At 36.8% G+C, this 22904-nt stretch overlaps 1 protein-coding gene across 4 annotated transcripts in view; it reads left to right on the forward strand.

Moving 5' to 3' along the window:
* The window catches only part of LOC114240356 (uncharacterized), a 196186-nt gene that overhangs the window by 160543 nt on the left and 12739 nt on the right, over positions 1 to 22904 (forward strand). For 2 of the 4 annotated variants that reach the window (XM_089736295.1, XM_028170875.2), the window contains exon 3: positions 687 to 834. In XM_089736295.1, coding sequence (XP_089592421.1) covers positions 799 to 834 — 36 coding nt within the window. In that variant the 5' untranslated portion in view covers positions 687 to 798. Of the gene's footprint in view, positions 1 to 686; positions 835 to 869; positions 1031 to 3304; positions 3768 to 22904 lie in introns of those variants that run through there. The other 2 variants (XM_089736296.1, XM_028170874.2) reach the window with 2 other exon arrangements.

The following is a 22904-nucleotide window of genomic DNA, read 5'->3' on the forward strand; positions in this document are numbered from 1 at the left end:
TGCCGCCAATTTTAGGTGCACGTACATCGGAATACATAGGCTCCACTATCACCAACGCTGGAGGCTGCGAAGATGAGATCCGAAGACGTTGCGCCGTGACAAGATCCTCAGTTGAGAGGCTAACAAAGATTTGGAGAGACCGCAGAATAACAAAAAACACAAAAGTTCGGTTAATGAGATGCCTGGTCTTTCCAATCTTTCTGTATGGGGCTGAGACGTGGACGCTGAGGATGCAATACCGTCGTAAGATTGACGCACTGGAAATGTGGTGTTGGAGACGTCTCCTCAGAATTCCGTGGACCGCGCACCGTACCAACATTTTGATCCTGAAAGAGCTCAACATCAAGGAGAGACTATCGTCAACAGTCCAATTACGAATCCTCAAGTTCTTCGGGCACATCACTCGTAATGAGATTTCCATTGAGCGGTTGGTGGTGCAAGGGAAAGTCGAGGGCAAAAGATCTCGCGGACGATCTCCAACACGATGGACCGACCTCATAAAATCTGTTACTCACTCCAACATAAATGTTTGCTCTCACTCTGCGAAACATCGTGCCACATGGCGTCGAATCGCGAGAGCATCGGTATCGCAGGATCCGACTGATGCATGACCACGACCACTCTGTCAAGAGTGTACGAATAGGAAGAAGACATCGGAATAATAGTTTTTTTTTTGTGTGTCACAGGTGCACAATGTGGTGGCAACAGTGGTAGAAGAGAAGAGGGCGGCCGGATGCGGCCCGCGCGCCCCCGTCCGCCCGCAGCCTCCGTCACCCAGCGCCGTCCGCACAACGCACTATGCGCATGGCAAGTGCCCTGCCCACTCTGCTCGCGGTAAGCCCTTCCTTTGTCGCATCACTCTTGTTAGAGCGGTCGCGGTCGTCATTCGGTATCATTGCGTGGGCAGATGTTATGCGCCTCAGTATTTTCGACTGCCTAAAGCTCTGTGTCGCATCACTCTTGTCAGAGCGGTCGCGATCATCATTCAGTATCTTTGCTGTGGGCAGATGCTATGCGCCTAACGACCAAAGTAAGTCCACAAAAGTCCAAATTGACTAGTAGAGTAAGAGCTTAGTGTCTGCCTACACGGGTAGGTGCCATTTTCCTGCCAATATCTGCCGCAAATAAGTTACACTCTGTAAGGTAAGGTAGAACAGACTTTACAAGCGTGACTTTAGTAGTGCCATTTTTGTTGATATGTCTATGACCTTCGGTATCCACTAGCTTCAGGGAAGCCGTGAGTTCATCTAGTTTTTTAGTGCAATAAAAATGAGCATAGAAAACAGGAAGACAAGCAACTGATTCGAAAGACGAAGCAGTAATGAATAACAAAGTCTAATGTGAACTCTATCAGCAAGACTCACGCTAACCCAAAACGTTTTTATTTTAAAGGTAATTATTTATTCTAAGCCTTTCTTTTATAAGGTAAATTAAAGTGTCTTGCTTTATATTTAGTTTATTTCGTCGGTTTTTCTAGGGATTATGTCTTTTTGGAAATTGCCGATAGAGTTAACATATAATTCATTTGTTGATTAATATATAAAATACACTGAATTCAAGCAGTTTTTCTAAACTGCAAATGGTAAAATAAATTGATTCTGTTAACCATTCAAATTCGGGCATAGTATATGCAAATCTATTAATTTAAAATTTTATTTTTTCTAAAAACATTCCACTCACTCATGTTACATTTGAACATTTAAATTAATATCTTCTTTAGTTTTCGCGAGTCATAGACGAATTTAAAATTACTTCTATTCTATATAACATATTCTATATCTACATATATCGCGACCACAAAACTTTAATGTAAAGAAACGTTGAAAATATAAAAATAAAATAATGAACACGAGAGTAAGCCCTAAAAATATTTCTAATGTATATTTTTTTAATATCAACATTTTATTTAGAGCTTAAATTTAAATTTACCAAAAACACAATGTATTTAACATTTTTCAAATTTAATTTCTAGATATTATTTTAAGCTAAAAAAAATTGAAACGAAATATGATTTTAGCATTCGAATTGACAATCACGAGCAAATCTTACAAGGCAATTTACTAACTAAATCACTAAGCCGTTTAAGTAACCAGTGTGACACATTTTCTAAGTATTTAATTCCCAATCTATGCGATTATGTAGATAGTATTAATGGGTATCTGTACCGCTCGGCATTAATGTAAAGGAAATTATGAAACTCTAAACAGCATACAATTTATTGACATTGTTAAGGGCACGGGCAGAAAGAGTGGTCATTTAAAATTATGACTGCGGTAAATTATAATCGAAAACGTTTGCATGTAACATAAAAATATATATTTTTTATTGCTTCGATAAGTGGGCGAGCTCACAGCCCACCTGGTGTGAAGTAGTTACTGGAGCCCATAGACATCTACAACGTAAATGCGCCACCCACCTTGAGATATAAGTTCTAAGGTCTCAGTATAGTTACAACGGCTGCCCTACCCATCAAACCGAAACGCATTACTGCTTCACGGCAGAAATAGGCTAGGTGGTGGTACCTACCCGCGCGGCTCACAAGACGCCCTGCCACCAACATGCAAACAGTTAATTAAAAATCATAATCATATATTGACAGAACTTATGAATTTAAAATAAAGAATTCTACTGTATATTTTCGCAAACAGTTAAAATATATGTACACGATTTAAGATACAGAGTATTTAAAAAAAAAATCTGTTTTTGACTGCCTTACGAGGTTCAAAAACATCAACAACAATTCTATCTATATCAAGACAAAGTCTTGAACGTGGCGTACCTTGAAAAATGAAGTCAAACTTTTAATTTCACTAAAATACTATCTACTGCTATGATGTTAAATTTATTCTTTCATTTTAGTAGTAATACATGCGTGCTCTTGAAATTGTAAATGTCAGCGCGCGATCTATGAAATTTTCTCTTTCACACATCCCTAATTAATTCGATCGCGCGAATTTTAGGGATGTATGGCGCACGTCATTACAGATCCTCCCGATCCATTAACGGCGGTTTTAGGTACCACAAGCACCGGTCACCGTCCTCGTCGAACCCGTCGCTTGCGACGATGGGCTCGACGAGCGAATTATCCCATAGACACAGCCCACTGAGTTTCTCGCCGGATCTTCTCAGTGGGTCGCGTTTCCGATCCGGTGGTAGATTCTGCGAAGCACGGCTCTTGCTAGGGTCAGTGTTAGCAACACTCCCGGTTTGAGCCCCGTGTACTCACCTACACGCCAAGGAGAAGCTGAAATAGCTTCTCAATCTATCAGCATAGGTAGGAAAAAAAAAGTTAATTCAGCGCGCGATCTTTGAAATTTTCTCTTTCACACATCCCTAATTAATTCGATCGTGCGAATTACAACATAATACGTATGATTTTCATCGTAATCAATTACCGTGTCGCGTCGATGAGCGAAAACCCGATGGCATTCCAACGATGGATCTAATCGCTTACTATACAAATACACGAGCAAGATCTTGTGGCAGTATGCCACTGGCCGTGGGCAGCACTGGTCGTCTAGAGGAAAAGTTGATGGAAAAAAATAACGCGCGCGATCGTTCGCGTTTCAAACAGAGCGCTCTCTGCCTACCGTTCGAAAATGTCACTTTCCGCCTTTTGTTTCTGTTAAATATTATTATTGGTTCGGTGTTGGCTTATAAAACTGTTTTTAATTTTCGAACGCTTGAAGTGTTAACGTAAAAACCGTTTATGGATGATTTATTCAACTCCCTGGAAAAGTTTGATTATGCTCATAGCAACGAAAATGGTGAGTTTTTTTGTTGTTTAAATTTTCCAATTTATATATTTTTATAGCTTATAGTCTTTGAATATATGCTCAGAGCAGAGGATTTTACCTTAATGTTTAATAAAAGTACATTATGTGACAACATAGGTATATGACCCTGACTTAATTGTCCCAATACCACTACCACAATACCCGTGTCTAGTTTGTAGTAGTATTCTTTTTCTCTCTTTACTTCGGTTACACACTTCCTATTTTCCCAATTCGTATTTTGGATAATGGCGGTGGGACGCGTTAAAATCACTGAAAGCCATCTAATGTTATGGACTTCAATCCAAAGTCTCAAGGTAGACTGCATTTACGATGGAAAGTCTACATGACCCGACTTCCACTTAACACAAAATAGTCAGATAACCAACTTAAATTGTCTGTAGAGTGTACACGTGTGAGATGAAATAGAGACATGAGAAATAGAGTTACAGTTTCAGTAATAAGTGAAAAAGTAGGAATAATTACAATTATATTAATACGTGAAACAAAAACTTTGTATCCCTTTTTACGAAAATTGCGCGGACGGAGGAGTATGAAATTTTCCACACTTATACAGAATATAGAGAAGAAGTGCACAATGCTAATATTTTTTTAAAATAATGCGTAAAAGATGTATTAAATCAATAAAGAAAACATTACACACACACACTACATACCAAGTATTTGACGCACACACGCATGCATACTATTTATTGTCCCAACTTTTGTTCTTGACGTCTGTGTTCAAATTGAGAATAGATTAAATATTGTTTGTCTTTATTAATATTTTTTATAGTGTAGCCTGGGCGAAATTTGTGATTACAGAAGTATAAAATACAATCATAATAGTGTACAAACTTACAATTCGAATTAATTATATTATTATAGTCGAATTTCGACTACTGCGGGACCTCTAGTTACAATTATTTTCGAAAATGAATCATATTTGAATACATTGAGCAATCGTCATACTCCGCAGTCTCATAATGTCGGTTAATTGGTTACATTATTAAATAATCATTTGGACAAGTGCCTACATATTTGACTAATAATTTTTTTATACAGACGCCTTATTTATCTTGTGCTTAACCACAAATAGTTGTGAAGAAATTCGTTGCAACACGCACGTAATGCGTACACCATGAAAATGTCACATTGCACGAGTAAGGATCCCCTCGTTTTGAACTGATACAAATAATATCGGCACGGGTAGGTACCACCACCTTGCCTATTTCTGCGGTGAAGCAGTAATGCGTTTCGGTTTGAAGGGTGGGGCAGCCGTTGTAACTATACTTGGGACCTTAGAACTTATATCTCAAGGTGGGTGGCGCATTTACGTTATAGATGTCTATGGGCTCCAGTAACCACTTAACATCAGGTGGGCTGTGAGCTCGTCCACTCATCTAACCGAGAAAAAAAAAACTTAGATCTTAATCAAACGTTTTTTTTAATTATGTTTACATTATTTCCTAAGTTGGTATAGCTTTATAGTTTTCGTGGTAAGGGACGAAATAAGCTAATAATGACGTCTTGAAATTTAGTTTTAATTATGTGTAGGACTCGCAAAAACCGACAAAAATTCTATAAAAGTAGTTTAAGCTGAGTTAAAAGAATTCCTATAAAAAGTTGCATAGGGCTTCATACGAACATGCGTGTTATATGCGAGCTTATTTATGCATTATCAAACGCTCTATTTAGCCTTAAATTAGAAGATACTTACTCACTATTTCGCAATCTATATATTAATACGTGAAGCAAAAACTTTGTATCCCTTTTTAAGGAAATTGCGCTGACGGAGGAGTATGAAATTTTCCACACTTATAGAGAATATAGAGAAGAAGTGCACAATGCTAATATTTTTTTTAAATAATGCATAAAAGATACATTAAATCAACAAAGAAAACATTACACACACTACATACCATGTATTTGACGCACGCACGCATGCATACTATTTATTGTCAAACTTTTGTTCTTGACGTCTGTTGTCAAATTGAGAATAGAACATGGTTTGTCTTTGTAAATATTTTTATAGTGTAGTCTTGGCGAAATTTGTGATCATGGAAGTATAAAATACAATCATAATAGTGTACAAACTTACAATTCCAATTAATTATAGTCGAATTTCGACTACTGCGGGACCTCTAGTTGAAATAAAATTATGCGCTCAAAATTTGAAACACGTCACTGAAATCTCATAGTTCTGACAATAATCTCTGTCCACTCTGAAGTTATGAAAAGATACAACAAAGCAAAGTCAGTCAATACCTTTCGTTTTTTTGCGGTTTTAAACTAATTTTGGGTACACAAAAAAATAACAGTAGCGTTCGCAAATCCTTTGAAGGTATATAGTAAAGTATATATGTAGTATAGTAAAGTTGTAAAGTGTAAAAATATAAAGTAGTAAAACCATGCCATTCATCGATTAGAATAATGATTGGCAGGGTGGTGATGTCTATGGACTTCACTGAATCCTGCAGCCATATGAGTACCAGTTTAAAAAAAAAGATATTATGTACATCTTTTGAGATTGCACAAGTTTCACTGTAACTGTACAGATATGTTATAGTCCTTAATTTCGGTCGCATTTTGATTATTCAGTTTTTATATGGTAGTATATTAAGATATAGATTTTTTGTCAACAATACGTCGGGCATTTTGTTTAATTTTTTTGTCCTTGTTGGCGGACGAGCATACGTTCCAACTGATGGTGAGTGGTTACTGTCGCCCATGGACTTCAGCAATGCCAGGGCCAGAGCCAAGCCGCTGCCTACAGTTAATAGTTTCTTCTTTTTTTGTTTACTAGAACTTTCATTAGGTGAAGTTAGGATGAACTTGTGCGATCTCAAAACATTATGTACTGCAAGGGCTTGGCAGCTAAATTAACCCACAAACATAGCCCACTGGGTTTCTCGCCGGATCGTGTCAGTAGGTCGCGATTCCGATCCAGTGGTAGATTCCACGAAGCACTGCTCTTGCTAGGGTCAGTGTTAGCAACACTCCCGGTTAAAGCCCCGTGAGCTCACCTACACGCCAAGGAGAAGCTGAAATAGCCTCTCAAGCCTATCAGCATAAGTAGGGGAAAAAAAGTTACATATCTACAAAAGCTTATCACATTATTTTATATATAGATGTGAACTCGAAATCCCAGACAGCATTCTCTCAGACCCTAATCATAGTATTACTGAAATGTATTCTGATGTAATACGCAATAACCTGGTTATCGTCTTGCGATATTGAACCGAAATTCCGAAGCCGTGCCAATAAATCTTCAGATAACACGTGCTCGGAAATGCCCATTCCTGTCAGGCTATAGATATTAACTTAACTGTAGCTTAAACAAAAAGGAAATCTTTTTTCTGAAAATCGCATCCCTACATGCCCGCCCGCGTGAAATTCAAAAGCAAGCCCCTAAGCAAGATTTTAATTAATATATTCGTAAATTTTGCAAATACTCTCTCATCGCTCTGAAACTACGAATCAAAACTTTATAATCATATTTTATGCTCTTAATGTAGCATTTCAATGAATTTATTAAGACAAAACTTCATTGTATTTTTTTAGGCCAAGTTTTATTTTTCGGGCAACATATTTGTGAAGTCGTTGTGGTCTCAAGAATAAAACATCCGGCTCTTCCACCAGTATTTTTTATTGCTACGACGTGTGGACGAGTTCACAGCCCGCTTGGTGTTAAGTGTTTACCGGAACTCATAGACATCTACAACGTTTATACCTCCGCCCACCTCAAAACATCAGTTCCAAGGTTTTTACAGTACAACGGCTGCCTTACCCTTCGAACCGAAACGCATTAATGTTTCATGGCAGAAATAGGCAGGTTGGTGGTACCTACCCGTGCGGACTCACAAGAAATCCTACCTACTACTTAAACATCTATAAAACCCAGTAGTTTTTAATTAAGTAATTTATTCTACGTACAAAATCTTAGGAGAAATAAACGAAGTATATATTATTTATTGGCATTGCAGACAGAAGATGATGTTGAGGGGTAACCGCGGTCTCGCATAGACGTCAGTAGTGCCAAGTTAAATCGCGTTGTATACCCCAACAAATAAACGTTAACTTATCAGCCCACTGAGTTTCTTTCCGGATCTTCTCAGTGGGTCGCGTTTCCGATCCGGTGGTAGATTCTGCGAAGCACAGCTCTTGTTAGGGTTCGTGTTAGCAACGTCGTCAGGCTCGAGCCCCATGAGCTCACCTACTAGTTTAGGTTACGCTGAAATAGCCTCTCAAGGTTATGAGCTTAGGTAGGGAAAAAGAAAGTTAACGTTTTTTTTTTATTGCTTAGATGTGTGGACGAGCTCACAGCCCACCTGGTGTTAAGTGGTTACTGGAGCCCATAGATATCTACAACGTAAATGCGCCACACACCTTGAGATATAGCTCTAAGGTCTCAGTATAGTCACAACGGCTGTCCCACCCTTCAAACCGAAACGCATTACTGCTTCACGGCAGAAATAGGCGGGGCGGTGGTACCTACCCGCGTGGACTCACAAGAGGTCCTACCATTAGTAATTACGTACGTATATTTTAATAAACAAATTACCTCGACCTATTTATAGTATTCAGTCCGAAAGCTTAGCGTTTTGCTTGTTCAGAAGGCTATTACAATTTTCATGATTCACCCTTAAACAGAACTCATGAGAAAGTTATAAGGTTTAACCGATATCTCGATTTGCAAATAGCTTAAATCGTAATCGAGTTAATGTTAACATTTAAGATGTACGTCAACTATGTACGAAACGTGGAAATGTTATCGATACAGCTTTTTTGTTTTTGGTAAATAAAATAGCATTACCAATATTTTTATTATAGTTTCTTTTTATTGCCCTTGTAGGCAGACGAGCATACGGACCACCGGATGGTGAGTGATTACCGTTGCCCATGGCCTTCAGCAATGCCAGGGGCAGAGCTAAGCCGCTACCTACCGCTTAATACTCTCCACAAGCCTCGTTTGAAGAAGGACATGTCATAGCGCTCGGGAAACACCGTGGAAAGAAGCTCATTCCAAAGCCGGATTTATTTCAATTTATTTAAACTTTTTTTTTGCACTGTTGTTCTACATTCTCGAAACATTGTAGTAATTGCCACCTATGTAGCTATTTGGGTTGAGTTTCGTGTCCGTGACAATGGACGTGGTAGGGACGATCCGCATTGCAGACCAGTTCGGGCCGGTTACCACGAGATAGCGAGACGGTTTATGTAACACTATAATATGACATATAAATCTTTACCGTGGTAACTATGACACTTTTTATTTCATTGCTTTGATTTGATTTGATTTGAGATAAAGTAACTGGTAAAATAAATGTGACAAGGATGATTAATATTAAAAATATTACATGTTAAAGCTTTAAAACACTCTCCTGTAAAATTAGTAAGTTTTGAGAGTATACCGTTTTAATGTGAGAAGACGACATAACTAGTACATTCACTGCCCGCAGGCGAGTACCGATTGTTCTGATGAAATACGTACTTATCTAATACAGGTGACCCTCCTGTACTACACGGTATTTTACAACACGGTTTCACTATAACACGCAAAGAAAAATTCGCCTAAGCCCTCTTATAACACGGCACTTCTAAAACACGATAACGAGATTTTTGTTTAAAATTTATTTAGAAAGTTACATTATGCACTATGAACATAGACAATATATGGTAATAATCGAAATTTTACTGCTTATTTTTTATGTATAATAGTTAAAAAAAATACATAGAGACATGGTTGAATGTTTCATTCAGAAAAAATAATCTCCTTTTTGTACTGGCTTCTAGTTCCATATAACACGGTTTCGCACAACACGGAATCGTATTATAGGGAGGCTATCTGTATTCACAAATGACTTCCCCGATGAAGGAGTGAAATATCGTGGAATAATAGTCGAACCCACAAAAGTTTTCAAGGTTGATGGGGTCATTCAGGTTGTTATTCGTTTTAATTTAGAATTAAGTACTTTATATAAATAGATTTCGCAGTCCATAACAGTATATTACGTTTTTTTTTGTTGACATGAATAATTTACGAAAACTGTGCTATTAGAAAAAGTGTTTAACGGTATACCACAAAAGACTGTATATGCCTTTACGTTATTGAACATTTCACACTGGTGGCAGGATCTCTTGTGAGTCCACACGGGTAGGTACCACCACCCTGCCTATTTCTGCCGTGAAGCAGTAATGCGTTTCGGTTTGAAGGGCGGGACAGCCGTTGGAACTATACTGATACCTTAGAACTTGTCTCAAGGTGGGTGGCGCATTTGCGTTGTAGATGTCTATGGACTCCAGTAACCTCTTAACACCAGGTAGGCTGTGAGCTCGTCCACCCATCCAAGCAATAAAAAAAATATATAAAAGTTCTGCTGTATCATCGACCTTATGAACTAGGGCACTTTAAGTCCATTTATCTTTCTTGCGAAAATTTTATGTACACCTATGCACCACATGCAATTTGCATGATCCATTAATGAAGTTAACGCGCCCGAAAAGCATCTGGATCACCTGTATTTCAATGATGGTATATTACCTGAATGGTAGATTTAAACGAAAAACCCGTCTATTATGTAACGAGTCACGTTTTAATGTATTATTTCCAATCCGGTCTTCCGTAAGCTATCATTTATGTTTGGCAGTTAAAGAAGAACAACCGTAGTTTTTGAACTGGAAACATTCATTGGAGAAAAAAAAATACCAAGGAAAGTTTACGTAAGCCCTTATCGCGATCAAACAGGAAATAGTCTCGATGAAGACCTGTCCAACAAATGTATGTAAACCATTTCGTGTTTGGACAAACATTTTACCAAACATTTGACCGGCCCGCTGCATTTTAGGGTTCCGTGAATTGAGCGGAAAAACGATTTTGTCGATTGATCCGAGTGCATTTTGATTTTTACCCGGCGGAATTAATTACGACTTATTGAGTTTTGAACCTCTTTTATGAGAATGAGCTCGTTCATCGTCCATCTGGGTTTGCGTGGTGGTATGTGAAGCAGCGATGTGTGTGGTATTTTTATACAATCCCAAGCTATTTACTCTAACGGATCCATTTAATAAACACCACTATCTGCTATATTATTTTACTTTATACTGCACACGTAATATGTACACTTAATTTTCCATCCTATTGCTCCTAATATATTTCCTAAGCTCGCATGTTTCTTTCGCAAGCATACAGATAGTTAGTATGATCATCAAAAGTTAAAAAAGCACGGCAGCATTTCTTTCTATTTTCAAAGTTTAGTTTTATTTATTGCCTTTGTGGACAGACGGGAGTCCGCCTTTTTTATTGATTAGATGGGTAGCCGAGCTAACGGCCCACCTGGTGTTAAGTGGTTACCGCAGCCCATAGACATCTACAACGTAAATGCCGCCACCCCACTTGAAACGTGAGTTGTAAGCTCTCAATTTTAAAAGTAAGGAAGTGTTGCTTTTGGTCTTTAGCAATGCAATGAGCACAACCAAGTCGTTCCCAGCTTAGTTGATTCTGGTCTGTGCTTAACATGACTGTGACCATGCCATAAAATTTATTGTAATTATAATACATCTTTATCCTTCGAATTTTTTAAATATTCAGCCTTAGAAATATCTACGTTTGATTATTAAGAAATAAATATCGCGACTGGTTTTTTTTTATTTTGTACAAATAATAATTTAATAGAAAATAACAATAATAATAAAAACAGCGTTCGACAAATTTATCGACCTATCATCATCTATTTGCAATAAACTATCTGCCTAATTGACATTGACATTAGAAAACTTGATTAGCGTAGGTAATAGTGACGTCAATTGAATCAGGTGACAGCTCCAAGGAATGAAAATTTAAAAAAGATGTGTAGTGTCTTGGGACACCGGATAGGAACGAAGTTCCTTATTATAAAAATACTAATTTTTAGTTCTATTCGAGGTATAAAGAAAAGAATTATTCGGGTATACATTTTTTATTATGATTTTTTTATTGATAAAAAGAAATAAAAACTAAAGTAGTTTTTACAAAGTTATAAACTTTATTTTATTCACAATGATTTATAAAAAATATATTATAATAATATACAAAGAAACAACTATTTATTTATGAATAATAATAATAACCGTCATCACGTAGACTATACATTAGACACTGTATAGTATAGCCATCATACTAAGACTATACATAAATAATAAAAATCTTACGTTACGGACGTTTTTCCCGGTTAGGGTACCCCTCCGCGTCGTACCATAAGGAACTTCGTTCCTTAAGGAAAGTCAAAGCGATTGAAAACTCTCACTATATTCATACATACATACTTTGAAAAGCACTTTAAAATTATAATAAAACCGAACCCGTTAACAAATTTCGAATCACACTTTACCGCTGTAGCTATGTTTTTCTAGCCTGACGTCAACATTGGTTTTGCCACCTATCGAGGGTTTAACACGGGGTAAACACGTGAAATTTCGCCTCAAGGGTTATAGGACAGAAAGGGTTTATTCATAATTTAAATAATCTTGAGTTAGGGTGGTCCTCGGCATGAAATGCGTCCATTCCGAACCAATTTCTCTCTGAGAGACCAGTGAAAATATAGAGTACAGTTTATTAATTCAAATTACGTTATCCGATCGAATTATTTGTCGAATCTATTTATTGGAAAAAAACCATCTTTAATTATTATTTTTTGCTTAGATGGGTGGACGAGCTCACAGCCCACCTGGTGTTAAAAGGTTACTGGAGCCTATAGACATCTACAACCTAAATACGGCACCCACCTTGAGATATAAGTTCTAGGGTCTCAAGTATAGTTAAAACGGCTGGCCCACCCTTCAAACCGAAATGCATTCCTGCTTCACGGCAGAAATAGGCAGGGCGGTGATACCTACCCGTGCGGACTCACAAGAGGTCCTACCGCTTCATTCCCAGCATTGGATTCGAGTATAGCTAGTTCTCTGTTTTACCATCATTGACTTGGCACTCGATTTACACTATAATGAAATAATTCAGATTATATTCTCAAAGAGTAAATCGTAAAAAACACCGCATTAAAAATATCATACATTAGCCGACGTTTTCAATCTGAAGAAATATTAACCACAGATTTCATTCAGTCTTCCGAAATAATTCTCTGGTGTTATATAGTTTAGAATAAAATTGCTATTTATCTCAACTAAAAGTTCTCTATCCGATTCCAAAAACGATTTACGAGGTTCATATTGATGTAAACTTCATAAAATAAGATAAAGAAACAATTTTTCATTATTCAGTAATTAAAATCTATCTATATATATAAAAACGAATTGCTGTTCGTTAGTCTCGCTAAAACTCCGACCGATATGGCTAATTTTGGTCTTGAATTATTTGTGGAAGTCCTGGGAAGATTTAAAAGGTAAATAAATATGAAAATGCTCGGAATTAAATAAAAATAACAATTTTGTTTTTCCTTTGATGTGTCCCCCGTCGCGACGGATTCCTTTTATACCTACAAAAGTTTAGGTATTTTATTTATCGATTGAGGCACTACGAAGTCTGCCGGGTCAGCTAGTATGAAATATATTCGATTAGAGCTGGACATTTGTTGAAACTCTTACCGTTGGCTGTACCGATAAATATCGCGAGCATTGATCTAGGCTACATTTCAATTCATAATTTACAAGAGGTGTTCCAAATTGAACCATAAAATAGTTTTTGTTACAATACTGTATGATGTCGAAGCGTCTTAATATAATTGAAGGCATGAGTGAATGAAGGAGATATTATACAATTTGTTAATTTTGAGAAAACGGGCAACAAACTTTGGTCACTTGTACCTTTTCTTCGTAAACAACTCCTTCATCACATGCAATTTCTAAAAATAGCGTGTAAAGCTGGAGTTTTAAGGTCCAATACGGTTTATAGGCACATAATACCTTTATTCAATTTAAACTCATTAAAACAAAAAAATCTTCAAATTGATACTTAGCCCCTTAATCCACTCGTGTCTTCAATTGTACAACATATTTTTTTTATAATTCAGTAACGCCACTACTGAAGAATGTTCGTAAATCCACTCCGTACAAAATATTTGCTTGGAACAACATCGCCGGAGTCGTTTGATTCTTGTTTTTCTTTTTTCTTAACAGTATTTTTTAAGAGATTTGTGACTAGCTATAAATTTTATTGAACATAATTTATTTATTTCTATTTCATTTTAAGAATTCGACTATGAATTCGCGAAGGCACATCGTAAATAGCTGGCAGAGCTAATAACATGTTTATATAAATGATTTTAATTTGAATTTGGTCGAGCGTTTTGTGTGATCTAGGAGAAGTATATCATCTGGTCCCCTGGCCTTAAAAGCACGTCTCTCATATCAGCTATATCGATGACCAGAGCAAAGCGTATAGCTACTTAAAATTCCTATTTAGTGAATTTTCCAATAGGATGTATTGATACCGCTATGTTATCTCATTTTTAGTAGGTATATAATGACCACCCATATACTCCCTAGTCAGTAAAGTTGCAGAGATAATTAGTGCTACGTATCGTGAAACTAAAATAAATCCCAATCACTCTGACATATAATAGAATAGGTTTTTTTTTATTTATTGCTTATGTGGCTGGACGAGCTTACGGCCCACCTGGTGTTAAGCGGTTACCGGAGCCCATAGACATCTACAACGTAAATGCCGCCACCCACCTTGAGATATGAGTTCTAAGGTCTCAGTATAGCTACAACTGCTACCCCACCCTTCAAGCCGAAACGCATTACTACTTCACGGCAGATGTAGGTAAGGTGGTGGTACCTACCCGTGCGGACACAAGAGATCCTACCATCAGTAATTACGCAAATTACAATTTTGTAGGTTTCATTTTTACTACACGATGTTATTCCTTCAGCGTGGAAGTCAATCGTGAACATTTGTTAATTAAGTATTTCATTAGAAAATTTGGTACTGGCCAGCGGGATTCGAACATCGGTGCTTCGCTAGATACAAATGCACCGGACGTCTTATCCTTTAGGCCACGACGTCTTCTGAATACTTCTATAAAGCGAACGCGTCTATTAAAGCGTTTTAACGGCTTGCCTGTACCCTAAGCATGCCCGTTGTCCAAGAGCGCTGCTCTCCAAAGATTAAGTAACCTGTAAGCTTACCTAGTTTGGATGATTAAGATCTGCGTATTGTGATTCCTAGTCAAAATTCTCAAAATAAAACAAATTAATTCTCCCACGCGATGACAAATTTGGAGCCAAAACGTTGTTTCCAGTGAACGGTAATTCACATTGAAACGTATTGCAATTAACAATAACAAATATATAATTAATCATTAGAACATATTTTCTAGAAAATAATTTGATTACGCACTAACATATTTATATGAGCGTAATTTGTTTAATTTATTTACAACATTAACGCTTACCTAATGTGACAGTTAATTCTCGTGACTTAAATTAAATTGATTTTAAATTAGGTTGTGACACAAATATTTATCTTCAATATTTTCAGATAAGTATTCATGTATACAAGTGCCGAAACAACAATATTTGGATGGTCAATCTACCGAGCTATCTATTTCAATCCCTCGGCGGAAGATCTTCCGTTAGTTGTTACGTCCCAAATTAGTGTTCATACTATCACATTACTCGTCCGTAACATTAGTGTTCTGGTAATATTTAGCTCATCGCCTAACTCTGTAACTGTTACTGGTAGGTATCACTATTCAAAGGCCAGTCTATTAGGGGTTAAAGTATGAAATTGCCGATTTGTACTGAACAATCGAAATTCGTTTTTCTTTTCATACTTATTTAATTAAAAAATCTACTATTTTATTAGTACTATTTATTATTTTATATTATCTATACATTGCCGCCATCTAATAGGAAGGTCATTTATGCCTTTGCGATAGAACTCTGGTGATCTAGATTCTACAAAATGTGTGAAAGCACTTTGTACTGCCTCCTGGGAAGAAAACTTTTTATCACGCAGAAAATTGTCCAAATCACGAAAAAATACATAGATACATACAACTTGCCTAATGTGAGTAACGTTTTCAAATTGTAATTTAATTCTAGTATTAAATGATTTTGTATTTTTTACCAAAACTAAATCGGTATTTTGTTGGTCTGTACGTAAACGGCAATTCAACTTAAGGCTGACAGTTACGGCTACAAGAAAAAGGACTAAATGATATTTATTATTTTATTGCTTGGAAGATCGATCATGCTCACTAATCATCTGGTATTAAGTGGAGCTCACAGACAACGTGCATCTCGAACCGCTTTGAGATTTGAGATCAATTATATTCCGTTTCGTGGGGTCCTTGCAAGGATCGACCCTCGGGTTGCATTGCATCACCTTTGCCCCGTCCTCTTAACCAAAATGCGGGACTTGTGCCCTTCGACTCTTCAAAATTCCGGATTGGCAATCCAAAGCTCTTAATAAAAAAATGATTTAATGTCGAGATAGGCACTGGGCAGTTCAATTTGGCAAGTATAGATATTACTGTAAGCGTATTACTCTACCTGTCATAAAGAATACAGGTGTGCTGGTCGAAAGCCAAAATTGCGCCTAATTTGTTTCAGCATTCAAGATATTTGACAGATTCTTTATATGTTTAATTATTTGAACAGCACAGACAAGCGATGGTAGGTGACCGTATTTCGAAATCGAAATGAGAATGCTGTATGCCTTGCGACATGAAATCAAAGTCTCAATTTATCTGACCTGACTCGGTGGTGGAGAGAAGCGCCCCTGTCTATTGCACTGAGGGTCGTGGGTTCGATTCCTACATCGGGCAAACATTCGTGTGATGAACATGATGTTTGCTCTGCGTCTGGGTGTTTGTTATCTATATATGTGTATATTTAAACGTATATAAATATGTTTGTTAGTCTCTGGTACCCATAGGGAATTTTAAATTGGGACCGGATGACCTTGTTTCAGTTGCTCCCAATTTAATAATTGGGAGCATAATAATATAAGGATAATAATAATTTATTATATTATTACTATACCACATGTAGGATATAATATGCCCATTTAGGTATGTACGGAAATCGTGCCTATATCTTCCGTCAAGAACTCATGCGGTCCAGTTTGAACAATGAAACAGTGGCTATACATTACAATCCAGATTTCGATCTCATGGCTTTTATTGTCGGAGCGCATAGATATCACAGCGTAAATATCACCATCCATCTTAAGATAATATATCTGCTCAATACTAACCTTCAACCGGTTTTCCTATCTACAGTCGTAAAATACTACTAAAGTAAATTTAAATAAATATTAATTTGGGAATAGTAAAAAAATCCGCCCACTGAGTTTGTTTCCTGTGTTCTTCGCGGGGAATTTATTCCTTAAGAAATCTTCTTCTCTGGTAAATGAGACCGAAACTAATATATTTCGGTAGTTGGTTATCTACTTTCATCATAATGACCGGCGTTCTTCTAATTCTATTTTATTTTAAACGTAAATAAATCATTTAAGTGACGTTCTAATCTTATTTAATTATCCATTTTTTTGAGTAGCCTAAACAAAAAATATACAAGTAACACGTAACAGGTTAGTCTACCTTAAATTGTCTTTAATTTAAAATTTAATTAGATCCAGTTCTGAAAAAATAGGCAAGAATATAAGAAATGTCGTCTATGACTTTTCAGTCCGAGATGCACTATCGCATATTATTTGTGGAGATTGAAGAGAGGATGCAGCGATGTAATTTTTGAAAATCTGTTCTTTAAATTCCTCATGGCCATTCCCCCTAAAAAAAAAGATGTGTGGTGTTGTGGGACACCGGATAGGAACGAAGTTCCTTATTATAAAAATATTAGTTTAAAGTTCTATTCGAGGTATAAAAAAAAGAAAACTGGACGTTTCACAACAACCCACGGTCATTCGGTAGCGTGCGAACTTATTGTGGTACACTTCATTCACGGTTGTTTGCATATGAGTTAGTGTATTGCGCAACTAACACTCTGAGATCGTGGTCAATGAATGATAAAGCAATAACTTATTTTTTGTACGTTATTACAAAGTTAAGTCGTATACTGTGTGCATTACTAATAAAAATCTTACGTTACGGACGTTTTTTCCCGGTTAGGGTACCCCTCCGCATCGTCCCATAAATTTGGAACTTCGTTCCAAAATTTTTAATCCTATATTTAGTGGGGTTTTTTCCCATGAATACCTCTGAAGAATGGTCTCAATACTAATAATACGAACAGTTACATTAATAAGAAAGAAATATCATATCGCTCATTCATTACGCTTTAGTATATAAATCCTAATTCGTTTATTTGCTTTCTAGCTGCGGCCGCATAGTTAACTGTTGCAACAATATCGTGTAAAGGCTGGTCACATCTCCGGCTGTTCATAATCATCAAGTTAATATCTTAATCCGTCTAGATTGCGTTGTCGCATAAATCAATTTCAATTTTCATACGCGACTCGTCAACATAAATTAGACGGGTGTTTTGGTTTTGTTCTATGAGAACGACATAATTCTTAAACAGGGATGCGATGTCTGCAAGTTTACAAAATTCGAGTATATTCGAAAGTTCTTTCACATTAAGAGATGCATATGTAGATTTTATTATTAACAAATTAATTGGTAAATCAAATTAAGATAATAAGTATGTTTCGTCCTAATAAATAAATTCTTTTTGTAGCATTATTTTCATAGTCATTGCTGCGTCTCTGACGTGCTTTTATTAGCGTGGCATGTATGTTTGTTTGTATGTTTCGAAATTTTTGACATTAATTTTACCGACTTCAAAACGTTCGGTTTAATTGCAACCAAAATATGAACACGCATGAAAGGACCGTTGACAAAACCAAATAATTTTATATTGTCGCTGTAATGTCCTGACCAATATTAAGGAAATTAATTTTTAGTTTTAATTTGCTATTTGAGCATCAACGTGCGGTAAACTGTCGACGTCATTACGGATCCTCCTGATCCATTAACGGTGTTTTTAGGTACCCCAAGCACCGGTCACCATCCTCGTCGAACCCGTCGCTTGCGACGAAGGGCTCGACGAGTAAATTAACCCATAGATACAGCCCACTGAGTTTCTCGCCGGATCTTTTCAGTGGGTCGCATTACCGATCCGGTGGTAGATTCTGCAAAGCACTGCTCTCGCTAGGGCTAGTGTTAGCAACACCTTCGGTTTGAGCTCCGAGAGCTCACCTACACGCTAGGGTAACGCTGAAATAGCCTCTCAAGGCTATCAGCATAGGTAGGGTAAAAAAAAATCAACGTGCGATATGCGGCGCGCGCATCGATACGACAGTCTCAGCGAAATATAGTTCTAGTGACTACACTACACTTAATTGTGACGTAGTGTGAAACGTTTATATCGGTAACACTCCGTACAAATACCTTAGATACGTTAAAAGCAGCGGCGCTCTAAAGATAAACAGACTCTCAATAAAGATTTATGGATACACCTTTTTTATTCATTTTTTTTAATTAAGCTATTTATAAAAGGAATTTTCGATGAGTAAAAACAAAAGCTTAAAGAAGGCAACAAAAAAAATGAATAGTCTAAATTGTGTTTATCATCATTCTGCATATTTATGCCGTGAACTGCCTTCTTATTATTTTGGCGGGTAGATGTGTTCACGGTCCTAAAAATCCTTGTCACTGGACTATGAAGTCATCACAAAGTAAACTGCCCCTCATTTTAAGATATTAGATCAAAGTCTGCTTCCCACAACACAAGACAATTCTGGTTTGGGACCAGATGACCGTGTGACATTTGACTTCCACATATATAAAATATTATTATCATTGTGAGCCTAATGAGTTCTATTTTGTAGCGAGGAAATAAATAAGCGTTAACACCCACTCAATAATTGATCTCCAATCATTTGTGGAGCTAATGAACCGAACTGATATTACTTTATTATTAAAATATAAAAGAGAGAAGATATTTAGGACGTGCTAGTCTCTCGGCTGCTCCGCTGACTAGATTATCTCTTAGTCAAAATGTACAAAAATATTACAACACAAAGGTTTTTTTAAACAGGTCATAGCGGGCATTTTGCTTAGAGCATCTTAGTTATTAAGATACCTTTTTTTATTTGTTAGATGGGTGGACGAGCTCACAGCCCGCCTGGTGTTAAGTGGTTACTGGAGCCCATAGACATCCACAACGTAAATGCGCCACCCACCTTGAGATATAAGTTCTGAGGTCTCAAGTAAGTTACAACGGCTGCTGCACCCTTCAAACCGAAACGCATTACTGCTTCACGGCAGAAATAGGCAGGGTGGTAGTACCCACCCGCGCGGACTCACAAGAGGTCCTACCACCAGTATATACCTAGAGCATCTTAGGTATCAGATACCTAAGATTTTCTACGCGAGTCTCAGTGTAATATTCACGTCTCTCTTACACGATAAGAGAGATAAGGACGAGGCGTATAACTCATCCTTTCGCATTTAAGGTAAAGCCGATCCCAATTTACCCTGAACTTAAATTACATGTCGTGATCTGATGATATCAAATGTAACTTTATGAGTTATAAATGAATCATGAATTCAATATTGCGCAGCCGGATTAATATAACAAATCCTGCAACAACAAATACACACTATTTACATGACAATGACATGATCGTCATAAATTATTTTATAGCTACAATTCATTACGGCCGACCTTATTTCTATTGTTATAAAGTATAATTTACTAGAGTCAAAGTCTGACGTAAATCATTTGACTTAATTTAATTTGTCATTTCGAAGACGCTTTAATGGAATTAACGATTCCGTGTAATCGATTATTCCTTGTATTGTCTCATAAATCATATGATTCTGGTATTGAATCTGGTGTTAGCTAGTTTTCATTATTTACACGAGAGTATGTAAATGATTATATTTTCCTCGATTTTCGCGACCCGTATACGTAAATAAACTACTTTTACGTTTTATTCTCGAATTTATTATTATTTCTCACCCCCCCCCCCCGTAGATTCTCATCATTAACGCCTCCGCAACTGGTGTAGGGTGTTCAACACTCATATAAATATTAGCCTATCCATTAAGCACATGTATTTTCTACATGGATACCAAGTTTCAAGTCAATCGGATGCATGGTTCAGTAGCTATAACGGAACATCCTTTACGGATGGTATGGTTGGTTATGGTTTTTACAACCATTGTAGATTTTTATATTAGTATAGCTATAGATATTTATCATTATTATTATTTCTGACATTTCGAATAATATACAGTTTTTGTGACGCGACACACGGTGAGTCGTTACATGATGTATCGATAAAAGGCGTTTTAATTAATAAAACATATTTTTTATTATTTGACTAAAATAAAGTTTTCATGTTAGTCATTAAGAATTATTCACTTTTAGGGTATTGTGTTTTGTTCTCATCGACTTATGTTTTGAGTTTAATAAAGATTTGAAATTAAGCTATTTTCTTATCACCTGCCACACCGAGATGTCAGCAAGGCTTTTTCACAAATCTTACAGAGTTACAGAGCCTGTTCGCACTACGAAGTTTGAAGGGGATTTTTATTTTTCTTCTCAGTGGGTCGGGATTCTGATCCAGTGATCAATTCTGCGTAGTACTGTTCTTGCTAGGGCTGTGTTAGCAAATTCTCTCAGGCTGAGCCCGTGAGATCACCTACCTGTCAAGGCGTAGTTAAAAAAGCCTCATAGGCTACCAGCGAATAGGGAGGGGGGGAAAAGCAAACCTGGATATCCTTAGTCAAATGCGATAATGTAAACTACACAGAAACATTCGCCAATTGAAAGCTCTATCTTTATCAAATTTGTTGCAGTTTCTACGTATTGCTTCCGCGCATGCGTCGAAAGCGCGCTGATCCGACGTGAACGTACAATAGGCACTCCACATAAACCTGCTGATTTTCTTTTGAATTAGATTCTTAGAAAACTCTATAACTTGGCGCTCCAACCATGAATCAAAATATGAAGTATAAATACATGAGTAAAAAGCATGAATCAAATAAATTCTGTTCAATAATTATAAGCTCTTTAAATTCAACAACGAAATTAAGATTAACAAACGAATTAAATAAAAACATTTACGAATCAAAAACGAATTAAATCAAAACATTTTTACATTTTTGTTGGTGACAGAAACGATTTGAGATACAACTGTGTTCATTTTACGAGCATCGCGTGCATCTTAATCACATATTAACAATATAAGACAGAATGAAACAGTTACCTAAATTTAATCTGTTTGACACTGATGTCAAACATTATCCAATTGCTAAACCAAGCATTAGCTAAGAAGAACAAAATTTTGGTAAATATGAACAATATTAAAGACTTCAATAAACATGTCCGAGCGCTATGACATGTCCTTCTTCAAACGAGGCTCGTGGAGAGTATTAAACGATAGGCAGCGGCTTGGCTCTGCCTCTGGCATTGCTGACGTCCATGAGCGATGGTAACCACTCACCATCAGGTAGGCCGTATGCCCGTCTGCCTATACGGCAATAAAAAAAAAAGTGTAACAATGGACTTATTGCATTGGGCGTTCTCTTTTAGGCAAGCATGTACGAAAAAAAATCGGTTGTCTGTAAAGTCGGTTTACTGACGATAGTTGAACGTGACAACGTCATAAGAAAATACTGATGGAATGGTTTCCTTTTTCAAAAGAAAATTTAAATTTTATTTGTTTGATAGATATTTTGTATGAACAATTGACACCGCATTCACTTTTCACGAATTCTAGGACGTTGTGACGTCAATATTTTTTATTTTTATTGCTTAGATGGGTGAGCTCACGCCCTCCTGGTGTTAAGTGATTACTGGAGCCCATAGACGTCTACAACGTAAATGAGCCACTCACCTTGAGATATAAGTTCTAAGGTCTCAAGTATAGTTACAACGGCTGCCCCACCCTTCAAACCGAAACGCATTGGCATTTGGGTCCGATGCTCCAAATCCAGCTCCAAAGAACAAAAACTTGGAATGACACGCATATTGTAGGTATATTAAACTCAATATCTTTATTATACTTTGAGCACATTTGACGTCACCGCCAACGAGCAAGAATAAACCTAAATTTAAATTTTAAAAAGAGCTGTTCTCATAACGAGACAATCAGTCAATGATTCATTAATTAAATTCGATTAACGCTGTAGTGATTTACACGTTACGTTAATAATG

Source organism: Bombyx mandarina, chromosome 21 (assembly GCF_030267445.1).
Source record: "Bombyx mandarina strain Sakado chromosome 21, ASM3026744v2".
Taxonomy (NCBI): Eukaryota; Metazoa; Arthropoda; class Insecta; order Lepidoptera; family Bombycidae; genus Bombyx; species Bombyx mandarina.